The following is a 20,525-nucleotide window of genomic DNA, read 5'->3' as shown; positions in this document are numbered from 1 at the left end:
TTGAGGTGGAGGGGGGGAATGAAACTTTGATTGTGGGTTTTACCAATCAAATAGGTTTGTTGTTTTGGAAATGGTTATTTTATACTATTAAGTAAAGGTAAAAAGTTGAGGTCTAATGTTATTATCTTATTCTAGTGCACCAAAGAGAGTTAGAAGTCTACGTCTTTTCTTTCTTTTTCTCCTTTCTCCCATGTTTTCCCCTTCCCTTTTTCCTCCCCTGTCGAATCTCAGCCCGTGAGTGAGCAAAAAACAGAAATACTAAAACGCTGCTTTGTGGCTGTTTCAGATTTCTCCAATTTGCTCTTTCCTTTTGCGGCCGGCCCTGCTCAGTTCATCCATCCAATTATTTGATTATCAACCTACACAATAATGTTAGTAGCGCTGTTCAAAACTGCCTCGGCAGAGAAAGGAAGTAGGAAGAAGAGCAGCAAACCGCCAACTCCCGTTTCTTAGAAATGTATTTTATTTCTCTTAAAATGTTATAACAATCCAAAGCAGAGCTTACCGTATAGTATAAAATCATCGTAACATGTGGGTTATGCTTTTCTTTATTGCAAAAAGAAAAAAGAAACAGAACATTGTTTTCAAAACAAACCAACACCCCAATACAATTCACTTAGAGCATTTACAGATTTGCAGCATGTCTTAGTACAGTAAAAGGTCTGTTGAATAATTGCATAAATGCTTTTAACCAATCTGTTGGGTCTGTGGGCTTATTTTTCCACTAGCTCTATACCCGTGCTTCGCTACGAAACAATGTGGCCGGGCTAATAATATAGGAATTTCTAATGCTCTGATGGTCATTTTGAAAAATCCTTTCTTAGTGGGCACCTAGAAGGCAAATACGGGCCAAATTTCAAGGTTGTAGGCTTTACGGTTCTGGAGATTTTGTGATGATGCATGAGGGGTATTTCGCTTTTATATATATAGATTACCCAGGTAGACCTCAACTTAATGACTGTTTGTTCAACAATCCAGGATTGTGGCTCTTCATAACAACTACAACAGGGAGAGCCAGAATTGTGTGGGTGCCTTGCTTAGCAACACAGTAACTTATGGCCGTAATTCCGGGCTCGATCGTAGATAAGTTGAGGATTACAGTTATTAATAGAACTTCCTTTCAAAGGCACTGGTTCGAATACTGATTTTTACTGATTTCTCCCTATTTTTTTCCTGTAAAAAACCTTGGCCAAAATTCCTGGAGTTAAAAGTCAAATGTGCAAGGTACCGAAAACTATCCACAGTTGTCAGACTGGGATGTGTGATCCTGGACTTTTTGATAATACTGATCAGATCGACCGAAAGCGATTAAATTAATACAACGCCAAGAAAATGATTGCAATTTGCTGGTTGCAAATGATCATTTTAGCTGCAGTTTTCCCTAATGGGCTTTTTAAAAAGTGCACCAGTAAAATCCATTTCTGTACAAACATTTCCAATGATATATACATATATACACATATACACTCTCACAGGTTTTAAATATTTTGTATCAAATACTTTAGGACAAACATAAATTACAAGGTTCTTCACATAAAAATCTTACATCTACAATATAACCTTGATCTTACAGAATATAAAAATATCCATTTTTGCCTGTTTTGGCGAGGGAAGAAACAGGTCTTTGCAAAGGCTGGCATGACAAGACAATGCTGAGAATTGATTAACTGATTGCAGCTTTGGGTTTCCAAAGCTTAATGCAGTTTTTTCTTCTTGTTGTGGACAACTGACCTCTGTGGAATGAAGGGCCAGCTCTTAATGAACAATTTCACAAATCATGCCAAACCTGAAAACATTCATCAACTACTAACTAAAATGCTAAATGTCTAAGGAGATTCTCAGTCATCCAGCTCATGGTTACACCAAGGGTGCTTTTTTTAAATTGGAACTGGACTGCTTTTTCAAGGAGGAGGAGGAGGAGGAGCAAAGGAGGAAGGAAGGAAGGAAGGAGAGGGAGGAGGAGGGAGGGAGGAAGGAAGGAAGGAAGGAAGGAAGGAAGGAAGGAAGGAAGGAAGGAAGGAAGGAAGGAAGGAAGGAAGGAAGGAAGGAAAGAAAGAAAGAAAGAGAAGAAAGAAAGAAAGAAAGAGAAGAAAGAAGGAGAGGAGGAGGAGAGCAGTAGGAGGAGGAATGAAAGAAAAAAGAAAGAGGAGGAGGAAGAAGAAGAGGAGGAGAGGAGTAGAGAAGAGTAGGAAAAGGGGAGGAGGAGGAAAAAGAAGAAAAAGAGCATGAGGAGGAAGAAGGAGGAAGAAGGAGGAGAAAGGAGGAGGAAGGAAGAAGAAGAGGAGGAGGAGGAGAGGAGGAGGAGGAGGAGGAGGAGGAGGAGGAGGAGAGAGAAGAAGAGAAGAGAAGAAGAAGAAGAAGAAGAGAAGAAGAAGAAGAAGAGAAGAAGAAGAAGAAGAAGAAGAAGAAGAAGAAGAAGAGAGGAGGGGAGGAGAAGAAAAAAAGAAGAGGAGGAATAAAAAGAAGAGGAGGAAGAGAGAGGGAGAGGAGGGAGAGGAGAGGAGGAATAGAAAGAAAGAGAAAAAGAAAAAGAGGAGGAGAAAGGAGGGGGAGGGGGAGGAAGAAGGAGAAGAATAAAAAGAAGAGGAGGGAGGAGGAGAAGGAGGAGCTTCTTGAATGAAAAGCAAAACATTTGATGCCTGGGAATCTCCATAGACTTTCGCCTGAATCTTGACTGAATTTGTTCAATCGTGTTTTTATGGACAACAGTGGAATCCACATTCCTCCCTCAAAGAAACATCTCAGATCTAAGTCTCATTTTTAATCTGTCAATCAATTCTCAGAGTCGCCATCCTTTCACCCAGCAAACAAGCCCACCCTGGTTCTTTCGCCGCTGACAACATAAAGCAAAAAAACAAAACAGGAAAAGCACCTTTATACTGTAGTCAGTAGAATTGTGTCCCAGATCCCAACATACAGGAGACAAATTCAGTGCCAAAAATACTGCAATAAAAGAATCTTAAGATTCTACACCGTCCCAGAGGAAGGGACGAATAAGAGAAACAGAACGAAGGCAAAGTTATATTTAAGATGCAATTCCGCCGGCAGAAGAAGAAGAAAAAAAAAAGGAGGGGAAAAATATAATTTTAATCTTTCAGGAAGGGACACTTCCACATCACAAATTCTAAAAACCCTTCGTTAAATTAATTAATGTTTTTTTTTCCCCCTCGATATTTTAATTACAAAATGTAAGGCTGTATCAGTGCATAAGTTGCTTTATTGAGTACCGTATTAAAACAAAATTTGTAAGGCACACTTCTCTAGAGTTCCCTCAAAACCAGGCCAACATTTTAGATTAGATTAACAGATTTGGAAGGGACCTTGTAGGTCATCTAGTCCACCACCCCCGGCCCAAGCAGGAGACCCTACGCCATTTCTGACAAATGGCAGTCCAGTCTCTTCTTGAAAGTCTCAAATTTACAGGTAGTCCTTGACTTCCAACAGTTCGCTTAATGACGGTTCAAAGTTACAACGGCGCTGGGAAAATAAAATGACTTAAGGCCATGTTTATACACACACACACACACACACACACGTTTCCCTGTTCAGAGGAAGACCCAGGCCCACCCCTTCTTCATCCTAAGGCAGGCAGGGAGGAACGGAGAAAGGAGCAATGTGGGTTGGGTGGCTTATGGGGGAGGAAAGGGCCCTGATTCCCTTCATTAGCCACAGCTGGGAAGAGAGTTTAAGAGAGATGCAAGGTGAGTGCGGCAGCTGCTGGGAGCAAATGTGAGTTTATCTTGTGTTGACTTTGGTTATCTGTGTTCCTAAGTCTTCCCAACCGAGTTGAGTTATTGCAGTGCCTTCACGTCTGGAATTCTTGCTCCTGCCCTGCCCGACTAATTACCTCATTCTGGCTTGATTGCACTTTAAGTTACAGTTTGTGTTGACCACATTTTGGACTTGATTCTCTGCAGCCAAAGGCTGTTTACCTGGGAGAGTTTTTCTCCAGCCCAGAAGGTAACCTGGACCTTGGGGGCAAAGTTGGAGCTAATAAAGGGACTCCTACTGATGATCTGACTGTGTTGCCTTTGTGCCACGCCCCTTTGGGTCATCACAGTGGGCAGAGAAATCACAAAATGGGACAAAGCTCATTTAACAACCGTCTCAGTTAGCAGTGGAAATGTGGGCTCAACGGCGGTTATAAGTCAAGGTCTACCTGTATACAACTGGACACCCACAAGCTGTAACCGCACCCTCCAATTCCTCTAAACCCAGCTGAATAAATTACCACATTTTTCCCAATCGAAAAACAAAAACCAAAATGGAAAAAAAAAAATCAATACTCAATCGATATCTCTTATTTTAAAAGCGCCAAAATAAGTTCCTTCCGGGGAGTGGTCCAGCAAGGAAGGATAGGAGACCTGGAGGCTCACCATCTCTCCCGACTTCAGTTTGAAGAACCCGCTGACGTTGACCGAGAAAAAATGAAACTCGGATTCGCCCGACCAGTTCTTGGTGCTTCCGCCTTTCATCAGGACGACCGAGTTTCTCCGCTTGGCATCGGTTTTGGTCATGTACACCATCAGCTGCAGCGTCTGGCCAGTCAGGTTGCCCGATGTTTCGTGGTGCCTGAAGTACACGTTGGCGTACAGGTAGTAAAAGCCGTCGTGATTGGCTATGAGCCTGCCGTCACTGAAGGTCATGTTCAGCACGTTTGCCCAGCCTTTGTCATGGTGCCAACATGTAAGATTCACTTTCCCGGTGCCTGAGAAGAGAAGATTAAGAAAAAAAAGAAGAAGAATAAAGTATTTGCTTCCTCCTTGTGGGGATTAGAAATAGTCCTCGCTTAACGACTTATTGATAAATCAATCCGATTAGAGCTGGGAGGGAGTTTGGAGGTCTTCCAGTCCAACCCCTACACAGCCAGAAGACGCTATGCCATTCCAGAAAAAATGGTTATCCTATCTCTTTAAAATAAAATTAGAACTAGGAAGGACCTTGGAGGTCTTCAAGTCCATCCCCCTGCTCAGATAGGAGAAAACCCTAGACCAGTGGCGACTAACCTTTTTGAGCTCCTGTGCCAAAAATTGTGCGCGGGCTTGCATGCTCACGTCACAGAGGGCAATGCCCCCCCACGCCCCCCATGCATGTGCGCACAATATCCGCCCACCCACCCACTTCCCGCTGCCCCCTTACCTGCACTGCACCTCCCAGCTGATTTTTTGCTGGTTTGAGGCCTTTTTCAGCATCCCAGAGGCTTGAGGAAGGCTTCTGCAGGCTTTGCAGGCCAAAAACTAGGCCCGTTTTGTCACTTCCGGTATTTTCGGAAAAAACAGGAAGTGACAAAACAGGGCTAGTTTTCGGCCTGCAAAGCCTGCAGAAGCCTTCCTCAAGCCTTTGGGAGGCCGAAAAAGGCCTCAAACCTGCCGAAAATCAGCTGGGAGGTGTGCGCAGGCGCAGTGAGGTAAGTTTGCCCGCAGCTCGCATGCCAGCACAAATGGCTCTGCGTGTCACCTGTGGCACACGTGCCACAGGTTCGCCATCTTGGCTCTATACCATTTCAGACAAATGGTGGTCCAACCTCCAGTGATGAAGCACCTATAACTTCTGAAGGCAACTTCTGTTCTGCTGGCTAATTATCCTCACTGTTCATTCTAAGGGACCTTGGAGGTCTTCTAGTCCAACCCCCTGCTCAGCCAGGAGACCCTATGCCATTCCAGACAAATGGTTACTCAATCTCTTTAGAAGAGATTAAAGCTGGAAGGGACTTTGGAGGGCTTCTAGTCCAACCTCGCATGGCAAAAGTGTCAGAGTATATTCATAAACTGAAATAGAGCATGGTAACAAGGTCAGCCAATGAGGACTGTTTGGAAACCGAAACTAGAAGTAACCTAGGCTGGCAACTGAAACTAGAAGTAGTCTAGGTGTGGCTCTGTATTAAGCTCTGCAACTCTGCAGCTATGTGAAGCTCTGAGTCTGTCTATTAAAAATGAAACTGCTTCTCTGTTCTTGCTTGCCTGCTGAACTAAAGTAAAAGAGAAACTAACTTGCTTGCTGAAGACCGGAGCTCTGCTCTGAACTCGCAACCTGTTTCGGTCTGAGTTTGCTCCATGTTGGAGAAATCTACAAAGCTGGTTTGTAAAATCTACTTGTTCTGTTTATAAAGAAGTTAAACGAAGCATCAGCCACCTGCGTTTATTTTTCTGGCGCTGAATTAATGCTGCAAAACTCTGGGGAAAAAAAGTTTGAAAGTGAGCTTACCAGATGGAATATTGTGGCTATCGATTATAAGATGAGCAAACGGTGCTTTCTCCGGTTTGCTTTTCTTGGGGGAATCTGACCAGGAAGCTCCCATTGTGGCTGTTGGGGAGAAGAAGAAAAAAACCCCATCATGTTAAAATCAGAAATTGAAATCTTCCCTCAGCTGAAGGTTCCTGACAAGAAAGTAACACTTACATTTCTCCAATCTTGACTGGTCTTTTCCAGCGCTCAGACGCTGGACCTCCTAAAAAGGAAAAAAAAATGCATTTAATACAGTAGAGTGGGCTTGTAGCTAAAACTATGGCACTCCAGGAGAGATAAGATCCGATCTCCAGATGGTTAGCGCTACAATCGTGGGAGAAGAATTGGCCAAATCTGGGAGGTGGAGTCAAAAGAGGGATTAGTCTAGAATCCCTACATAGCCACAAGCAGTTAGCCCAACTCCCCAGAATTCTGTGGATTCTTATCTAACTAACTCCAAGCAGGTGCTAACCGTTGAGTTTCTACATGCAGGCATGAGTGGCAATACATCCGTTTAATTGAACCTCAATCGGAATAGAGCGCGTGCACAGGGCTGCTCGAAGGAAAAAGCATCTGCAGCAGCACAGGCGACTCGGGAGTAAGGCTGCAAGGTGATGGCCCCTCCCTTAAGGGATAAAAGCCAGCTGAGAAACTGCAGTTCTTTGCAGAAGGCAAAGAAGTTTGATACTCGTCCTGGTGGACGTCAGAATATCTGAGTTGGTGTTTGGAGACTCTTTGATTTAGTGTTTAGGAAATTTATCTGTTGTTCTTGGCAGTCTTGTAAAAACTCGGCAAACTCTTCCTTATTGGAGCTAATTAGTTGGAAGCAGCCTTTCATCTGTGAAGAAACAGGATTTGTTAATGAAACAGTAAAAGGTTGTGCTGTTACCTTTGTCTTGTGTACCTCTTGGAACCAGGTTTGGGTCAGAACAAGTAATGAGCAGCTATGATGATTAAAATGCTTTTGAGGAAAATTATGACAGAACCACTTCCCTTAATTTGCAGCACAACCTGAAATCCATATGACTTTTCCTACCCTGAGTTGAGAAATTATCTTTCGTGGTAACCAAAGCTATCATATGCAGCACCAAATTTTGCAATAGCCCTAGAAGTAGCACTTATATACTGCTTCACGGTGCTTTATAACCCTCTCTAAGCGATTTTTACAGAGTCAGCATATTGCCCCACAACAAACTGGTTCCTCATTTTACCCACCTAGGAAGGATGGAAGGCTGAGTCAACCTGGAGCCGGTCAGGATTGAACTGCCGGCAGTTGGTAGAATTAGCCTGAAATACTGCATTCTAACCACTGTAACCACCACGGCTCTTTAGCAAAGATCTACACATTATATCCAAAAACTTCCACTGAAATGACATCTGTGTGCCCAGGCATTTTTCACTTCTGGTTTCAAAACATTAGAAACCCACAATTGCGATGAAAGCTTCACATTGGACGGGATCTGCACATCCAAACAGGCAATATCACCATCATTATGCTCTGCGTCACTTCTGAAGCAGGGAAGACGCCAAATCTCAGGGCAGATCCCTCAGGATCTGGATGTCGACTCGTAAAACATTCCTATGCTTGTTTCCAAGTTGCCATAAGCAGGAGAGGTGGGCAAAATCTGACGGAGCAGATCGGCGATTAAAACCAGAAGCGCATTCCACGCTTATCTTAAAAAGATTGTAGCTAGGCTACCGGACCTTCTGCCCGGGGAAAATCCTTCACTGGAGAATGTGATTGATGACACACCCAGCCGATGAATATGCTTCGTTGGAGAATCTGATTAATGACACACCCAGGGGGGAGGGAGAAATTAGGGTCAGGGGTGTCCATAAATTATGTGTGTCAGAATTGGCTTCATACGGGTTAATGCCAGACATGTTGGTCCTAATAAATCTTTAGGATTTTTTTGAAGTTTGGCTCAAGGCTCATGAGTTAATTAGGGCCATCGCCTGACACTAGAATCTAATTAATGAGGGATATTTCCTAGAAGAGAATTTCTCAGAGACAGAGGTCTACCACTCCCACCCCAAACCACGAAGAAAGCAGTAGCAGTGATAATTTGGGGGGGGGCGAGATTAAAGACACAAATCTTCAGCGATCTTCCAAATACACGTGGGTGTGCACCTATGCATCCCTTATTGTCTAAGCCTAACCCAGAGAGAACGCCGGGAAACAGTGATGAGGTGAATACTAAGAAGAAGATCAAAACTCATTATCTCACAGGAAATCGAATGTTTTCTAGCTCTGTAGGGCCAGGAAGGAAGCTGCAGAGAAAAGCATCAATCTTTTAAAACTTCCACTAGTAAGCCACAGAGGGCGGCCCCACGAATCGCAAAGGAGCGACCAAAATAAAGGCCGGCATTTCGGTTCACGGTGAAAAATAAGATCACGGAGTAAACTCTATCAAGGGGTCGCAAAGTCCCCTAGGCTAATGAACTCCCAAGATTTTGAAAGTGGAATGAGACTGAAAAGGACAATCCTGCCCCTGGTCTCTCTTTGTTCGTCAGTTTCCTCACAGAATGCTTTCATCTGAAGGGTGGCATTAAGAAGGATTGGGTGGGATGGCCTTCATTCTTTCCCTCACTCCCTGATTCCAGGAGGAGGAGGAGGAGGAGGAGGAAGAAGGAGAGGAGGAGGAGGAGGAGGAGGAGGAGGAGGAGGAGGAGGAGGAGGAGGAGGAGGGAGGAGGAGGAGGAGGAGGAGGAGGAGGAGGAAGGAGGAAAAGGAGGAGGAGAGGAGGAGGACAAGGTGGGAGGAGGAGGACAAGGTGAAGAGGAGGAGGAGGAGGAGGAGGAGGAGGAGGAGGAGGAGGAGGAGGAGGAGGAGGAGGAGGGAGGAGGAGAAAGGAGAGGAGGAGGAGGACGAGGTGAGGAGGAGGAGGACAAGGTGAAGAAGAGGAGGAGGAGGAAGAAGAAGAGGAGGAGGAAAAAGAAGAACAAGAAGGAAGGAAGGAAGGAAGGAAGGAAGGAAGGAAGGAAGGAAGGAAGGAAGGAAGGAAGAAAAGAAAGAAAGAAAGAAAGAAAGAAAGAAAGAAAGAAAGAAAGAAAGAAAGAAAGAAAGAAAGAAAGGGAAGAGAGGGAAGGAAGGAAGGAAGGAAGGAAGGAAGGAAGGAAGGAAGGAAGGAAGGAAGGAAGGAAGGTAGGTCACAAATGATGCCACATACCTCTTTCACAACCTCACTTAAGCCATCAACGGAGCCCAGGAGACCACACGTTCATGGCCAGATTCAATAAATACCCTCAGTGCGCCAACGTCAAGCCTCCTTCAGCAGCCTTAGGGTAAACGTTGTCTCCTGAGCAGAGGCCGGCCCTCGGGAGGCTCCACGGGGTGAAGGGTTTGGTTGCCAAGTGCGGAGGACAAGTCTGGGCCTGATCCAGCTCCTCTCAGCCGTCCACTCCTGGGATGGATGCCAAGGGGAACGGCAAAAAGGCTCTCTCAACCGACCAGCGTCTCCCATGGTGGTTTGCAAAAAGCCTTCAAAGTCCTTGCACACACACACACACACACACACACACACACACACACACACAGAAAGCGAGCAGGAAAGGAAAAAAAACTTTGTGTTGACATGGCGCGAATAAACGTGATAAGCTGGGGACTTTACCCCCATTGGCCAAGGACCGACAAGGAAGGAAAAACCATCGGTCAGCTTTGAGTGGAAACGAGACTTTTGCCTGCCATGCCCACCAAGCCACGCCTACAGAACTGGTAGTTAAAAAAAAACTGAATCCCACCATCGGATTAACTTATGAACGGCAGAGATTCGCTGAACAATCATGGCCAGTAATGTCGGAAAACGGAGCAAAACTCCCTAACCAATTTCTCACTGAAGCACATAAATTCAGAGTGTGGGAGTGTCCATCGTGGTTGTAAGTCAAGGACTACCCGTGCTTGTCATGGTTGGTACCCCGATAAATGAAGATCTAGAAGACTGTTTTTAAACGACAGCTGTTGAGATCCTCTCAGACAATTAAAAGGAAATTAAGGAAGTTTCCGCCTTATCTTCTTTGGGAATATATTGGAAGGAAGACTGTTGAGCTGCTGCCACTTCCTGTAACACCACCGCGTTCTTCTCGAGAAAGACTCACTAGAAACCCGGTGAGAATCGCGCTCGGAACAGGATGCTCTGGGTTAAAAAGCAGATGCCAAGTTTCCTTTTTGCCAATCTGGTCAGGTGATTCTAAAATGGATGTGGTTTGTAATGCTGAGGTGTTTTGATTTGGGGGCCTCTTAAAGAGTTTGAGAAATTTAAGATCACGGCATTTGGCCTTTTCGATTCCTGGCAAAGAGATGCGGAAGAAATGGAGGGAGTGACAGATTTATGTATTTTTTTTTCTGGGCTCCTAGATCACTGCAGATGGGGACTGCAGCCAAGAAATTTTTTTAAAAAAAACACTTGCTCCTGGGGAGGAAAGCTATGGCAAAGCTAGGCAGCCTACTCAAAAGCAGAGACATCCCCCTGCCAACCAAAGTGCGTAGCGTCAAGGCTGTGGTTTTCCCAGGTGCAATTCACGGCTGTGAAAGTTGGACCGTAAGGAAGTCTGAGCGCCCAAGAATGGAGGCTTTGGAACTCTGGTGCTGGAGGAGACTCCTGCGAGTCCCTTGGACTGCAAGGTCATCCAACCGGTCCATCCTAGAGGAGATCAACCTGGACTGCTCTTTAGGAGGGCAGAACCTAAAGAGGAAACTCAAAGACTTTGGCCACCTCAAGAGAAGGAAGGAAGGACTCCCTGGAGAAGAGCTGAAGGCTCAGAACGATGGAGGGCAATAGAAGAAGGAGAAGGAGAAGGAGGAGGAGAAGAAGAAGAAGAAGAAGAAGAAGAAGAAGAAGAAGAAGAAGAAGAAGAAGAAGAAGAAGAAGAAGAAGAAGAAGAAGAAGAAGAAGAAGAAGAAGAAGAAGAAGAAGAAGAAGAAGAAGAAGAAGAAGAAGAAGAAGAAGAAGAAGAAGAAGAAGAAGAAGAAGAAGGGGACGGTAGAGAAGGAGGGGAATGGAGTCACTGAAGCAGTTGGCTTAAATGGACTCCAGGAGATGGTGGAGGACAGGAAGGCCTGGAGGAACATTGTCCATGGGGTCGCGTTGGGTTGGACACGACTTTGCAACTAACAACAACAACAAAGAGACAAGAGAACCTGAAGAGAACATCTCCTTTCAAGCGATCCTGTCTTTACATCTTCCCAACCTGTATGATAACCTGAAGCCCAGACAAGGAATAATGGATGGAAATTGAACAAGGAGAGATTCAACCTGGAAATTGTCTGACAGTGAGAACCATCAGCCCGTGGAACAGAAGTTGCCTTCAGAGGTTCATCACCGGAGGCTTTCATGAAGAGTCTGGACTGCCATCTGTCAGAAATGGTGCAGGGTCTCCTGCTTGTGCAGCGGGGTTGGACTAGATGACCTACAAAGTCCCTTCCAACTCTGTTATTCTGTAATCTGTTGCAGTGGTGCTTTCAAGGAAACTATGAAAGGCCGCCTCTTAATGACAGTACTAAGAGCTGGAAGGGACTTTGGAGGTCTTCTAGCACCTATTCTTTCCTCCTTGCTTTGAAGGAAGAATAGGGTTTATTATTCTCCATAGATTAGTTTAGTTCACAAGACCACACTCGAAAAGAAGAACATTCTTTATATTTTACTTCGAGGTTTCTGTACAAGGCGGAAGGGGGAGGTCTCTAAGGTGACCCTGAAACTTCCACCAACTTCCAACCTGGAGTAGACTGACCTTTTGCATTACTCTTTGGAAAGCCTGCTTCATCCTTCGACATGATTCAGACAACAGCCTCGTCTCTTGGTTGGCCAAGGTGGCTTCTGGCAGATCTACGTTCTCTGGAAGTCTCAGGAAGGACCGTAAACAGTTGGTATCCTCTTCAGAAATTCGGTGAGGGTCCATCTGGAACAAATTATTCAAAAACAGCTAAGTGCTTTCAAGTCATGTTTGTTGAGCCTCAAAGATACACAACAACACTAGCCTGGGGAGGAGGGGAAAACAACAACCCAAATCTCTCTTTTGGAGTTATTAACTACTAGCTCGATACCCATGCTTCGCTACGAAACTATGTGGTTGGGCTGTTTGGGGGGAGAAAAATAAGAAGAGGGGAAATTGTGCCTCTGCCTACCAGCATACTTTGGTATTTATCTGGCTAGCATCCTCTCAGTGTGGGAGAAAGTTGAGGTCTGTTTGGAAACTGAAACAGTATTTGCTGTGTGAGCAAGAAGGAGACAGCAAGGAGCCTGGGCGTGGCTTAGCTCAACTGTTCTGTCCTAAAGCTGCTTGGTGCTGTGAAACTAAGACTGAAACTGAAACTCCTCTCCTCTGCTTGTGTTTTGCACTCGGAGAGATTTCTTTTCAGGTCGGGAGTGGGAATCAAACTCCTTAGCATCAGAGCGTGTTAATAATAATATAGGAAATACTCTAAATGATCTGATGGTCATTTTGAAAAATCCTTTCTTACTGAGCCCCTAGAAGCCAAGAGGAACATACGGTCCAAATTTCAAGTTTGTAGGCTTTACGGTTCTGGAGATTTTGTGATGAAGCGTGAGAACCTGGGTGGAGTTAAAAGAGAACTCAGCCTAGAATCTCTACGTAGCCACAAGCGATCTAAATCTCGCCTCCCTTGAGAACTATCGCCCTTACATAACTCCAGCCAGGTGTTAGCAATTAGTTGAGAAGATTCCTGTCCATTGGCTGTTTAACAATAAATCATAATTGGACCTTCTCGTGTGGCCTGGTCTTTCCTGCTCACTAATAGGTCTATCAGTAGCTATTAACAGTGTTAGATGCAAATTTGTTTCTTTCAAACATCTAAAGAAAGACAAACCCTGGGAATGATTTGGACCAGAACTGTATTTCTAATAGATCAATTGTTCCAGGTAACTAGGAGTAGAAAAACCAGGACGCCATCCTACGTGAAATTATCTAATGGGCTTCTTTGGCAATCTCTAGGGGTGCAAGATTCTGCCACACCAGTACTGTTTACATTTGAGGAAAATACCACAGGTAGGAGCAAGATCTGGGAGGAATTGTAAGTTTGACTTGGCTGGGCGATCTCTCTTAAGATATGGGCCAGACGTAAAGATGGTGCTAAGCTTTGGGTAGATGGCTTTGTTGACTGACTGGTTGTATTTATACCTTGGACAAGGCTCTCAGGGAAGGAAGGAGGAAAAGACAGAAAAGGGAAGGGAGGAAGGAAGGAAGGAAGGAAGGAAGGAAGGAAGGAAGGAAGGAAGGAAGGAAGGAAGGAAGGAGGGAGGGAGGGAGGGAGGGAGGAAGGAAGGAAGGAAGGAAGGAAGGAAGGAAGGAAGGAAGGAAGGAAGGAAGGTAGGTAGGTAGGTTGGGAAGGAGAAAGGGTGGAAGGAAGGGAGGCAAGAAGGGAGGAAGGGAGGATAAGGAAGGAAGGTTAAGTAAGTAAAGGAAGGAAGGAAGGGGAAGGAAGGAGGGGGGAGAAAGGGAAGAAGGAAGGAAAGAAGAAGGGCAGGAAGGAGAAAGGGCAGAAGGGAGGAAGGAAGGGAGGAAGGGAGGGAAGGAAGGAAGGAAGGAAGGAGGGAAGGAAGGAAGGAAGGAAGGAAGGAAGGAAGGAAGGAAGGTAGTGATGAAGCACCCACAGCTTCTAGTGGCAAGGTGTTCCACTGGTTAATTATCCTCACTGTTAAGAAGTGTCTCCTTAATTCCAGGTTGCTTCTCTCCTTGTTGAGTTTCCACCCATTGCTTCTTGCTCTACCTTCAGGTGCTTTGGAGACTAGCTTGACTCCCTCTTCTTTGGGGCAGCCCCTGAGATATTGGAAGACTGTTATCATGTCACCTCCAAGTCCTTCTTTTCATAGTCTCTGCTTATCAGGAGATTGTTCTCCAGTGAGACAAGTTTCTTTCCTCCGGAACGTAAGTCATCACAAACACATTTTCAATTCAAGACTTTTATTACCTGGCTACCTCTCGCTGAGTTAGAGTTAAAGATAGGTAGGTTATCTGATGCCCATTTAAGCCATCTTATAGGTGGCCATGCTATAGAAGAAGCCTGGGAGATGATTTTGGGAACCTAGATAGATGAAATGGTATAAATTGTCTCTGTGAAATTGCAGGAAAACCAAAGGAAACTAGAAAGAGGCTGGCAAGATTATCCAATCTTTTGAAAGAGAAAGCACTTGAATGTGGCTGGTTTTGGTTTTTGTGTTAAAGTCCAGCGAGGCACATCTGGCTTGTTCACATGCAGTTAACACACAACTTTCCAAGAAGTGAGAAAAGCTGTGGCAAAACCCAAGCCCACAAGTACTCCACGTTGGCTCTCGTCTAGAAGCTTGATGGGAAAACTTGAATCCAGCAGAAAGTTCAAAATTCAAAACAGAAGACGACCTTCCTTTGGGAGATGGGATGGATACACGGAACATCCCGTGGGATTTTCCACAGAAATATTGCTAGGATTCAAAGAACCTGGCAGATGGAAGCCCCCTGGGTGAAACCTGACTGGTCTCAGAAAGACAACCAAAGGGAAAGAAAGAAAGAAAGAAAGAAAGAAAGAAAGAAAGAAAGAAAGAAAGAAAGAAAGAAAGAAAGAAAGAAAGAAAGAAAGAAAGAAAGAAAGAAAGAAAGAAAGAAAGAAAGAAAGAAAGAAAGAAAGAAAGAAAACAGGACAAGAGAAGGAAGGAAGGAAGTAAACAGAGGAGAGAAGGAAGGAAGAGAGAGAAAACAAAGAAAGAAAGAAAACAGGACAGGAGAAGGAAGGAAGGAAGGAAGGAAGGAAGGAAGGAAGGAAAGAAGGAAGGAAGGAGAGGAGAGGAGAGGAGAGGAGAGGAGAGGAGAGGAGAAGGAAGAAAGGGAGGGAAATAATGAGAGGGAGGAACTCTCAGGAAAGTCCTGCCTTAGCACTTGGCCTCCACAGGTACCACCAACACAAGAGTCATCAAGCTGGCCACTGTGGCCACGCCCATCCTCAGGCACACCACCCCCAGCCCTCCTAGGTCAAACACAACCCTGATGGGGCCCTCAATGAAACCGAGTTTGACATCCCTGTCCTAGAACAAACCCAATTGGTGGACCCATGATAGCTTAGCTCTAAAAAAAACCTGGGCTATTGACTGTGTTCTCCCACAACTCCTTTGTCACGTCCTCTTCTTAAAGGTAAAGGTAAAAGTGCCCCTCGCACATCCATGCTAGTCATTTCTGGCTCTAGCGGGTGGTGCTCATCTCCATTACAAAGCCGAAGAAGAGCCAGCCCTGTCCGAAGACATCTCCGTGGTCATGTGGCCGGCATGACTAAATGCCTTTGAAGGTGCATGGAATGCTGTTCCCTTCCCACCAAAGGGCTCCCTGTTCTTCTATTTGCATTTTTTACATGCTTTCGAACTGCTAGGTTGGCAGAAGCTGGGACAAGGAACGGGAGCTCACTCCATTATGCGGTGCTAGGGATTCGAACCGCCAAACTGCCGACCTTTCTGATCGACAAGTTCAGCGTCTGAGCCACCGGGCCACCGCAGCATCCCTTAACCTCTTCTTTTTAGTCCTTCTCTCCTCATCATCTCCTTAAGCGTGGTCTGCTTCTAGCCAAGGTCTACCAAAATGAAACCAGGTCGCCAAAGAACCATGGTAGCTGGACACACCATCAAAGCTGACACCAGCCAAAGTCCAGAACAGCTCAAAGAAATAGCGCAAAGGAGGGAGATGGAGAGAGATCGGGCCCATAGAAGCACCAAGAGTCAGACTCAACGTAACGGATGCCGTCATCATCATATTCATCACTAAAATGATTCTCCCAATTCTTCACTAGGCCTCTTTCTCCTTCCTTGTCCTTATTTTTTATTTGTTTGCTTTGATTTCTTTGCTTGTCAAGCATGTAATGAGAAAAAAAGTATGTATGAACATAACATATAAACATATAAGTATGTATGTGTATAAACAGGTATATAGGTATATGAACTTATAATTATGTGTATAAATCAGTATATAGGTATATAAACATATAAGTATATGTGTGTATAAACAGGTATATAGGTATATGAATTTATAAGTATATATGTGTATAAGCAGGTATATAGGTATATACATTTATAATTATGTGTATAAATTGGTATATAGGTATATAAACATATAAGTATATGTGTGTATAAACTGGTATATAGGTATATGAACTTATAAGTATATATGTGTATACACAGGTATATAGGTATATACATTTATAATTATGTGCATAAATTGGTATATAGGTATATAAACATATAAGTATATGTGTGTATAAACAGGTATATAGGTATATGAACTTATAAGTATATATGTGTATAAACAGGTATATAGGTATATAAATTTATAATTATGTGTATAAATTGGTATATAGGTATATAAACATTTAAGTATATGTGTGTATAAACTGGTATATAGGTATATGAACTTATAAGTATATATGTGTATACACAGGTATATAGGTATATACATTTATAACTATGTGTATAAATTGGTATATAGGTATATAAACATATAAGTATATGTGTGTATAAACTGGTATATAGGTATATGAACTTATAAGTATATATGTGTGTAATCAGGTATATGGGTATATAAACATAAGTATATATGTGTATAAACAGGTATATAGGTATATAAACATACAAGCATATATGTGCATAAACAGTTATATAAGTATATACATAATAAATGAGTATGAATAAATGGATAAATGGGAACAGTAGGACAGGGACAGTAGGCAGACTGATGCGCTTATGCACGCCCCCTTACAGACCTCTGAGGAATGGGGTGAGGTCCCCGGGAGACAAGATTTTCCCTAGACAGGATAATTATCACATTGTCAGAGTCAGAAGGGACCTTGTAGGTCATCAAGTCCAACCCCCACCCATCCAAGCAGGAGACCCCGCACCATTTCTGAGAGATGGCAGTCTAGTCTCTTCTTGAAAGCCTCCAGGGATGAAGCTCCCACAACTTCTGAAGGCAACTTCTGTTCCATGGGTTGATTGCTCTCCCTGTCAGGAAATTTCTCCTTATTTCTAGGTTGTATCTCTCCTTGTTCAGTTTTCATCCATGATTCCTTCTCTGGCCTTCAGGAACCTTGGAAAATAGCTTGACCCCCTCCTCCTCCCTGTGGTAGCCCCTCAAATATTGGAAGATGTTCTCCTGTCTCCCCTGGTCCTTCTCTTCCCTAGACTAGCCAGGCCCAGTTCCTGTAACCATTCTTCGTATGTTTTAGTCTCCAGTCCCTTCCTCATCCTGGTTGCTCTTCTCTGCACTTTTTCTAGAGTCTCAACATCTTTTTTTACAGTGTGGTGACCAAAACTGGATGCAGGTGTGGCCTTACTAAGACAAGAATCAAAACTAGGACCATGCAAACCACGTTCAACTAACCCAGTCAGCTCCTTTGACTCGATCTGGAGTTGCTTAGCTGGTGCCCTCCAAGCACGCTTTATCTTGGCAACTTCACCCTACAATTAGTCTTCTCCCCTTTGATGTTCTCACAAAGTTGACTTCCAACTCCGAGGATCGACTTTAAGTCTCTGCATCTTACTTTCACCGGGGGAAAGTTTAAAAAAAAAAAATGCAGCCACGTTAAAGCATCAACCAGTTTCTAACCGTCCCCTCTTTTTTTCACCCCCCAGTTCCTTGTTTTTGACAAAATGGTCTGTCCAAAACGCTCGGCATTTATAGCCCTGCCAGATTTACAACAGAACGGAACTCTGCTCGTTTTTCGTTGCTGCTAACAAAGTAAAAGTCAAAAAGGGAAGAAAGTAAAAGTCAAAAAGGGAAGAAGAAAACTTACGCCCAATTTTGGAAGCAGGAAAAAGGATACCACCAGAGGGTGTTGTTATAAAAAATATATATTAGACTGCATAGAGATGGACAAGCTAACGCTGAAATTAAAAGATAAGGAAGATTCGATATATTATACAGTCTGGGACGCCTGGTATGAATGGTTTAAGAATAAAAAGAAGTTAAAGTGGCAATTAGGTAAAGAACGAAAAAATATGTAAATATGTATCATGGAGAAAATTGAAATGCGAGATGACAATATGTTGATTTGTACTAAGATTAAGGAAGTAACTCTGTAATGGTAGTGGAATAAGAAACGACATATAGAAAAATGTAAGGAAGTGTAAAAGATGTCTTGATGTTGATATAATGATGTATGAAGTTTTATTTTACGCTTTTTAATCTTTGGAAATTGAATAAAATATTATTTAAAGAAAGAAAACCATCCAGGGCAAATGCAATGCAACATGAAATAAATAAAAGATGATTCTATCATTGTGTAAGGGTCTCCTTATTGAGCAGGGGGTAGGACTAGATGACCTACAAGGTCCCTTCCGACGCTGATAATCAGTTAAACATATCCTGTGCTCTGGTGAGAAAACGCAAGAGAATTTTGAAGAGGGTTGTGTTTAGGCATACCAACAGCACTTAAAAATTGCAATCCCCACCCCCCAGTCATTTAAAACTCAAAAATAGTCCCCTTTGTAGAATCTTTAACATGCTTCAGTGCTATTTATTTATGCCTGGAGGGAAAATCCTAATCAGAACGACAGAATGACAAAATAACAGAGCCGAAAGGGACTTTGGAGGTCTTCTAGTCCAACCCTTAACACAATTATAGAATCTCAGAGCTGGAAGGGACCTTGGAGGTCATCTAGTCCAACCCCTCTGCTCAAGCAGGAGCCCCTTACACAATTACAGAATCCCAGAGCTGGAAGGGACCTTAGAGGTCGCCTAGTCCAACCCCTCTGCTCAGATAGGAGATCCCGTACCAACCTCGGGGAAAAAAAAGGTTGTCCAATCCTTTCGTTCCATCGGCCACATTCACATGAACGCTTGCCCAACCAAGAAACTCGTTTATTTTCTTTCTCAAAACAAAACCAAACCAAAAAAAAGATATCTGAAAAAGAGAAACCTCATCTCAGAACGGCTTTTTGCAAGAATAAAAAGCTAAATCAATCAATCAGCAAACGTTCACTTTCAACTTCCTTTTTAAGGGTTGGAGGGGTTTTTTTTGTTTGTTTGAAAGGCAAGCCGAAAAAGACAAGCAAAGCCATCTCAACCAAGACAACAGGGTAATTTCCAAGAAAAAGAAAAAAGAAAAAAAAAGGGGGGGGCGCTAAGGCCTTTTTGCAACCCCAAATCTTAAACCACATTGGAGAGGTTCCTCCCCACCCCCAGTTCTCTCCCCCGAGCAATGCCAGCCTAGCGTATTTTGCGCATTGCATGGCCCACAATAAAATCCCCTTCGCTTGCTAAGATGGGGGGGCCTGCTTTCCCCCCAAAATGAGAGACAGAGGCATTTCTTGAATCCCTCGACAGAGAAAAGAAACATCGTTTATCCTTTTGGTCCAATTTAGGGGAAAGAAAAGTGGGGGGGAAAAAACTTTGAAGAGATGCCAGTCCTAACAAAAGTCAGCGATTTCCGCAAGCGAGGCTCTTTCTCTCTCTCTCCAAATCACGTCCTCTGCTCTTCAGTAAATAAACCAAAACGTGGACACAAGGATACGTTTGTCCATTTCTCTCTCCCTCCCCCTCCCCCTCTCTCTCTGTGTTTGTGTGTGTGTGTGTGTAACAGAGAGAGAGAGAGAGAGAGGGACAGAGAGAGGGAGGGAGTTGGAAGGGACCTTGGAGGTCTTCTAGTCCAACTCTGAGAGAGGGAGGCAGAGAGAGAGGGAGGGAGGGAGGGAGAGAAGGAGAGGAAGAGGGAGAAAGGGAGGGAGAATGAGAGAGAGAGAGAGACAAACAGAGACAAAGAGAGAGAGAGAGACAGAGAGAATGAGAGAGAGAGAGACACAGAGAGACACAGAGACACAGAGAGAGAATGAGAGAGAGAGACTGAGTGAGAGTGAGATACAGACAGAAAGAGATAGAAATGAGAGAGAACGAGAGACAGAGAGTGAGAGTGAGAAACAGAGAGAGAAATGAGAGAGAATCAGAGACAGAGAGAGAGAGTGAGTGAGAGTGAGAGACAGAGAAGAGTGAGAGAGAGAGAAATGAGAGAGAATGAGAGAGAGAGAGAGAGAGAGAACGAAAGAGAGAGAGAGTGAGAGACAGGGAGAGAGTGAGAGAGAAATGAGAGAGAATCAGAGACAGAGAGAGAGACTGAGTGAGAGTGAGAGACAGAGAAGAGAGAGAGAGAGAGAGAGAGAGAGAGAGAGAGCAGGCTGTGAAAGTCTTTGTGCAGCCATGAATATAAGAAGCCTGGGAAATGGGCTTTGGGGGAACGGCGGGTGAAGAACTAACTATCAGTATCTTAACCACACTGGACAAGCTTGTTGGGAGTGAGCAAGGACAATAGTTGGCTTGGCAGCCCTGCCCAGAAGTGGGAT

The 20,525-nt window shown here is 44.0% G+C and overlaps 1 protein-coding gene across 2 annotated transcripts in view; it reads right to left on the bottom strand.

The window, feature by feature from the left end:
* Positions 1-20,525, bottom strand: part of TNFSF11 (TNF superfamily member 11) — a 258,185-nt gene that overhangs the window by 234,260 nt on the left and 3,400 nt on the right. The window contains exons 2-5 of one of the 2 annotated variants that reach the window (XR_015744466.1): positions 11,953-12,120; positions 6,400-6,448; positions 6,205-6,303; positions 3,933-4,708 (exon numbers count right to left, since the gene is read on the bottom strand). Coding sequence is in view for 1 of the 2 variants with exons in the window: in XM_026705357.2 (XP_026561142.2) it covers positions 4,287-4,708; positions 6,205-6,303; positions 6,400-6,448; positions 11,953-12,120 (738 nt within the window). In the remaining variant the exon portion in view is untranslated. Of the gene's footprint in view, positions 1-2,473; positions 4,709-6,204; positions 6,304-6,399; positions 6,449-11,952; positions 12,121-20,525 lie in introns of those variants that run through there. The other variant, XM_026705357.2, reaches the window with a different exon arrangement.

This window comes from Pseudonaja textilis, chromosome 8, assembly GCF_049901715.1.
Source record: "Pseudonaja textilis isolate UNSWEBS1 chromosome 8, rPseTex1.2, whole genome shotgun sequence".
Taxonomy (NCBI): Eukaryota; Metazoa; Chordata; class Lepidosauria; order Squamata; family Elapidae; genus Pseudonaja; species Pseudonaja textilis.
Note: the sequence above shows the minus strand (reverse complement) of the source record. Positions and strands in the feature narration are given on the sequence as shown.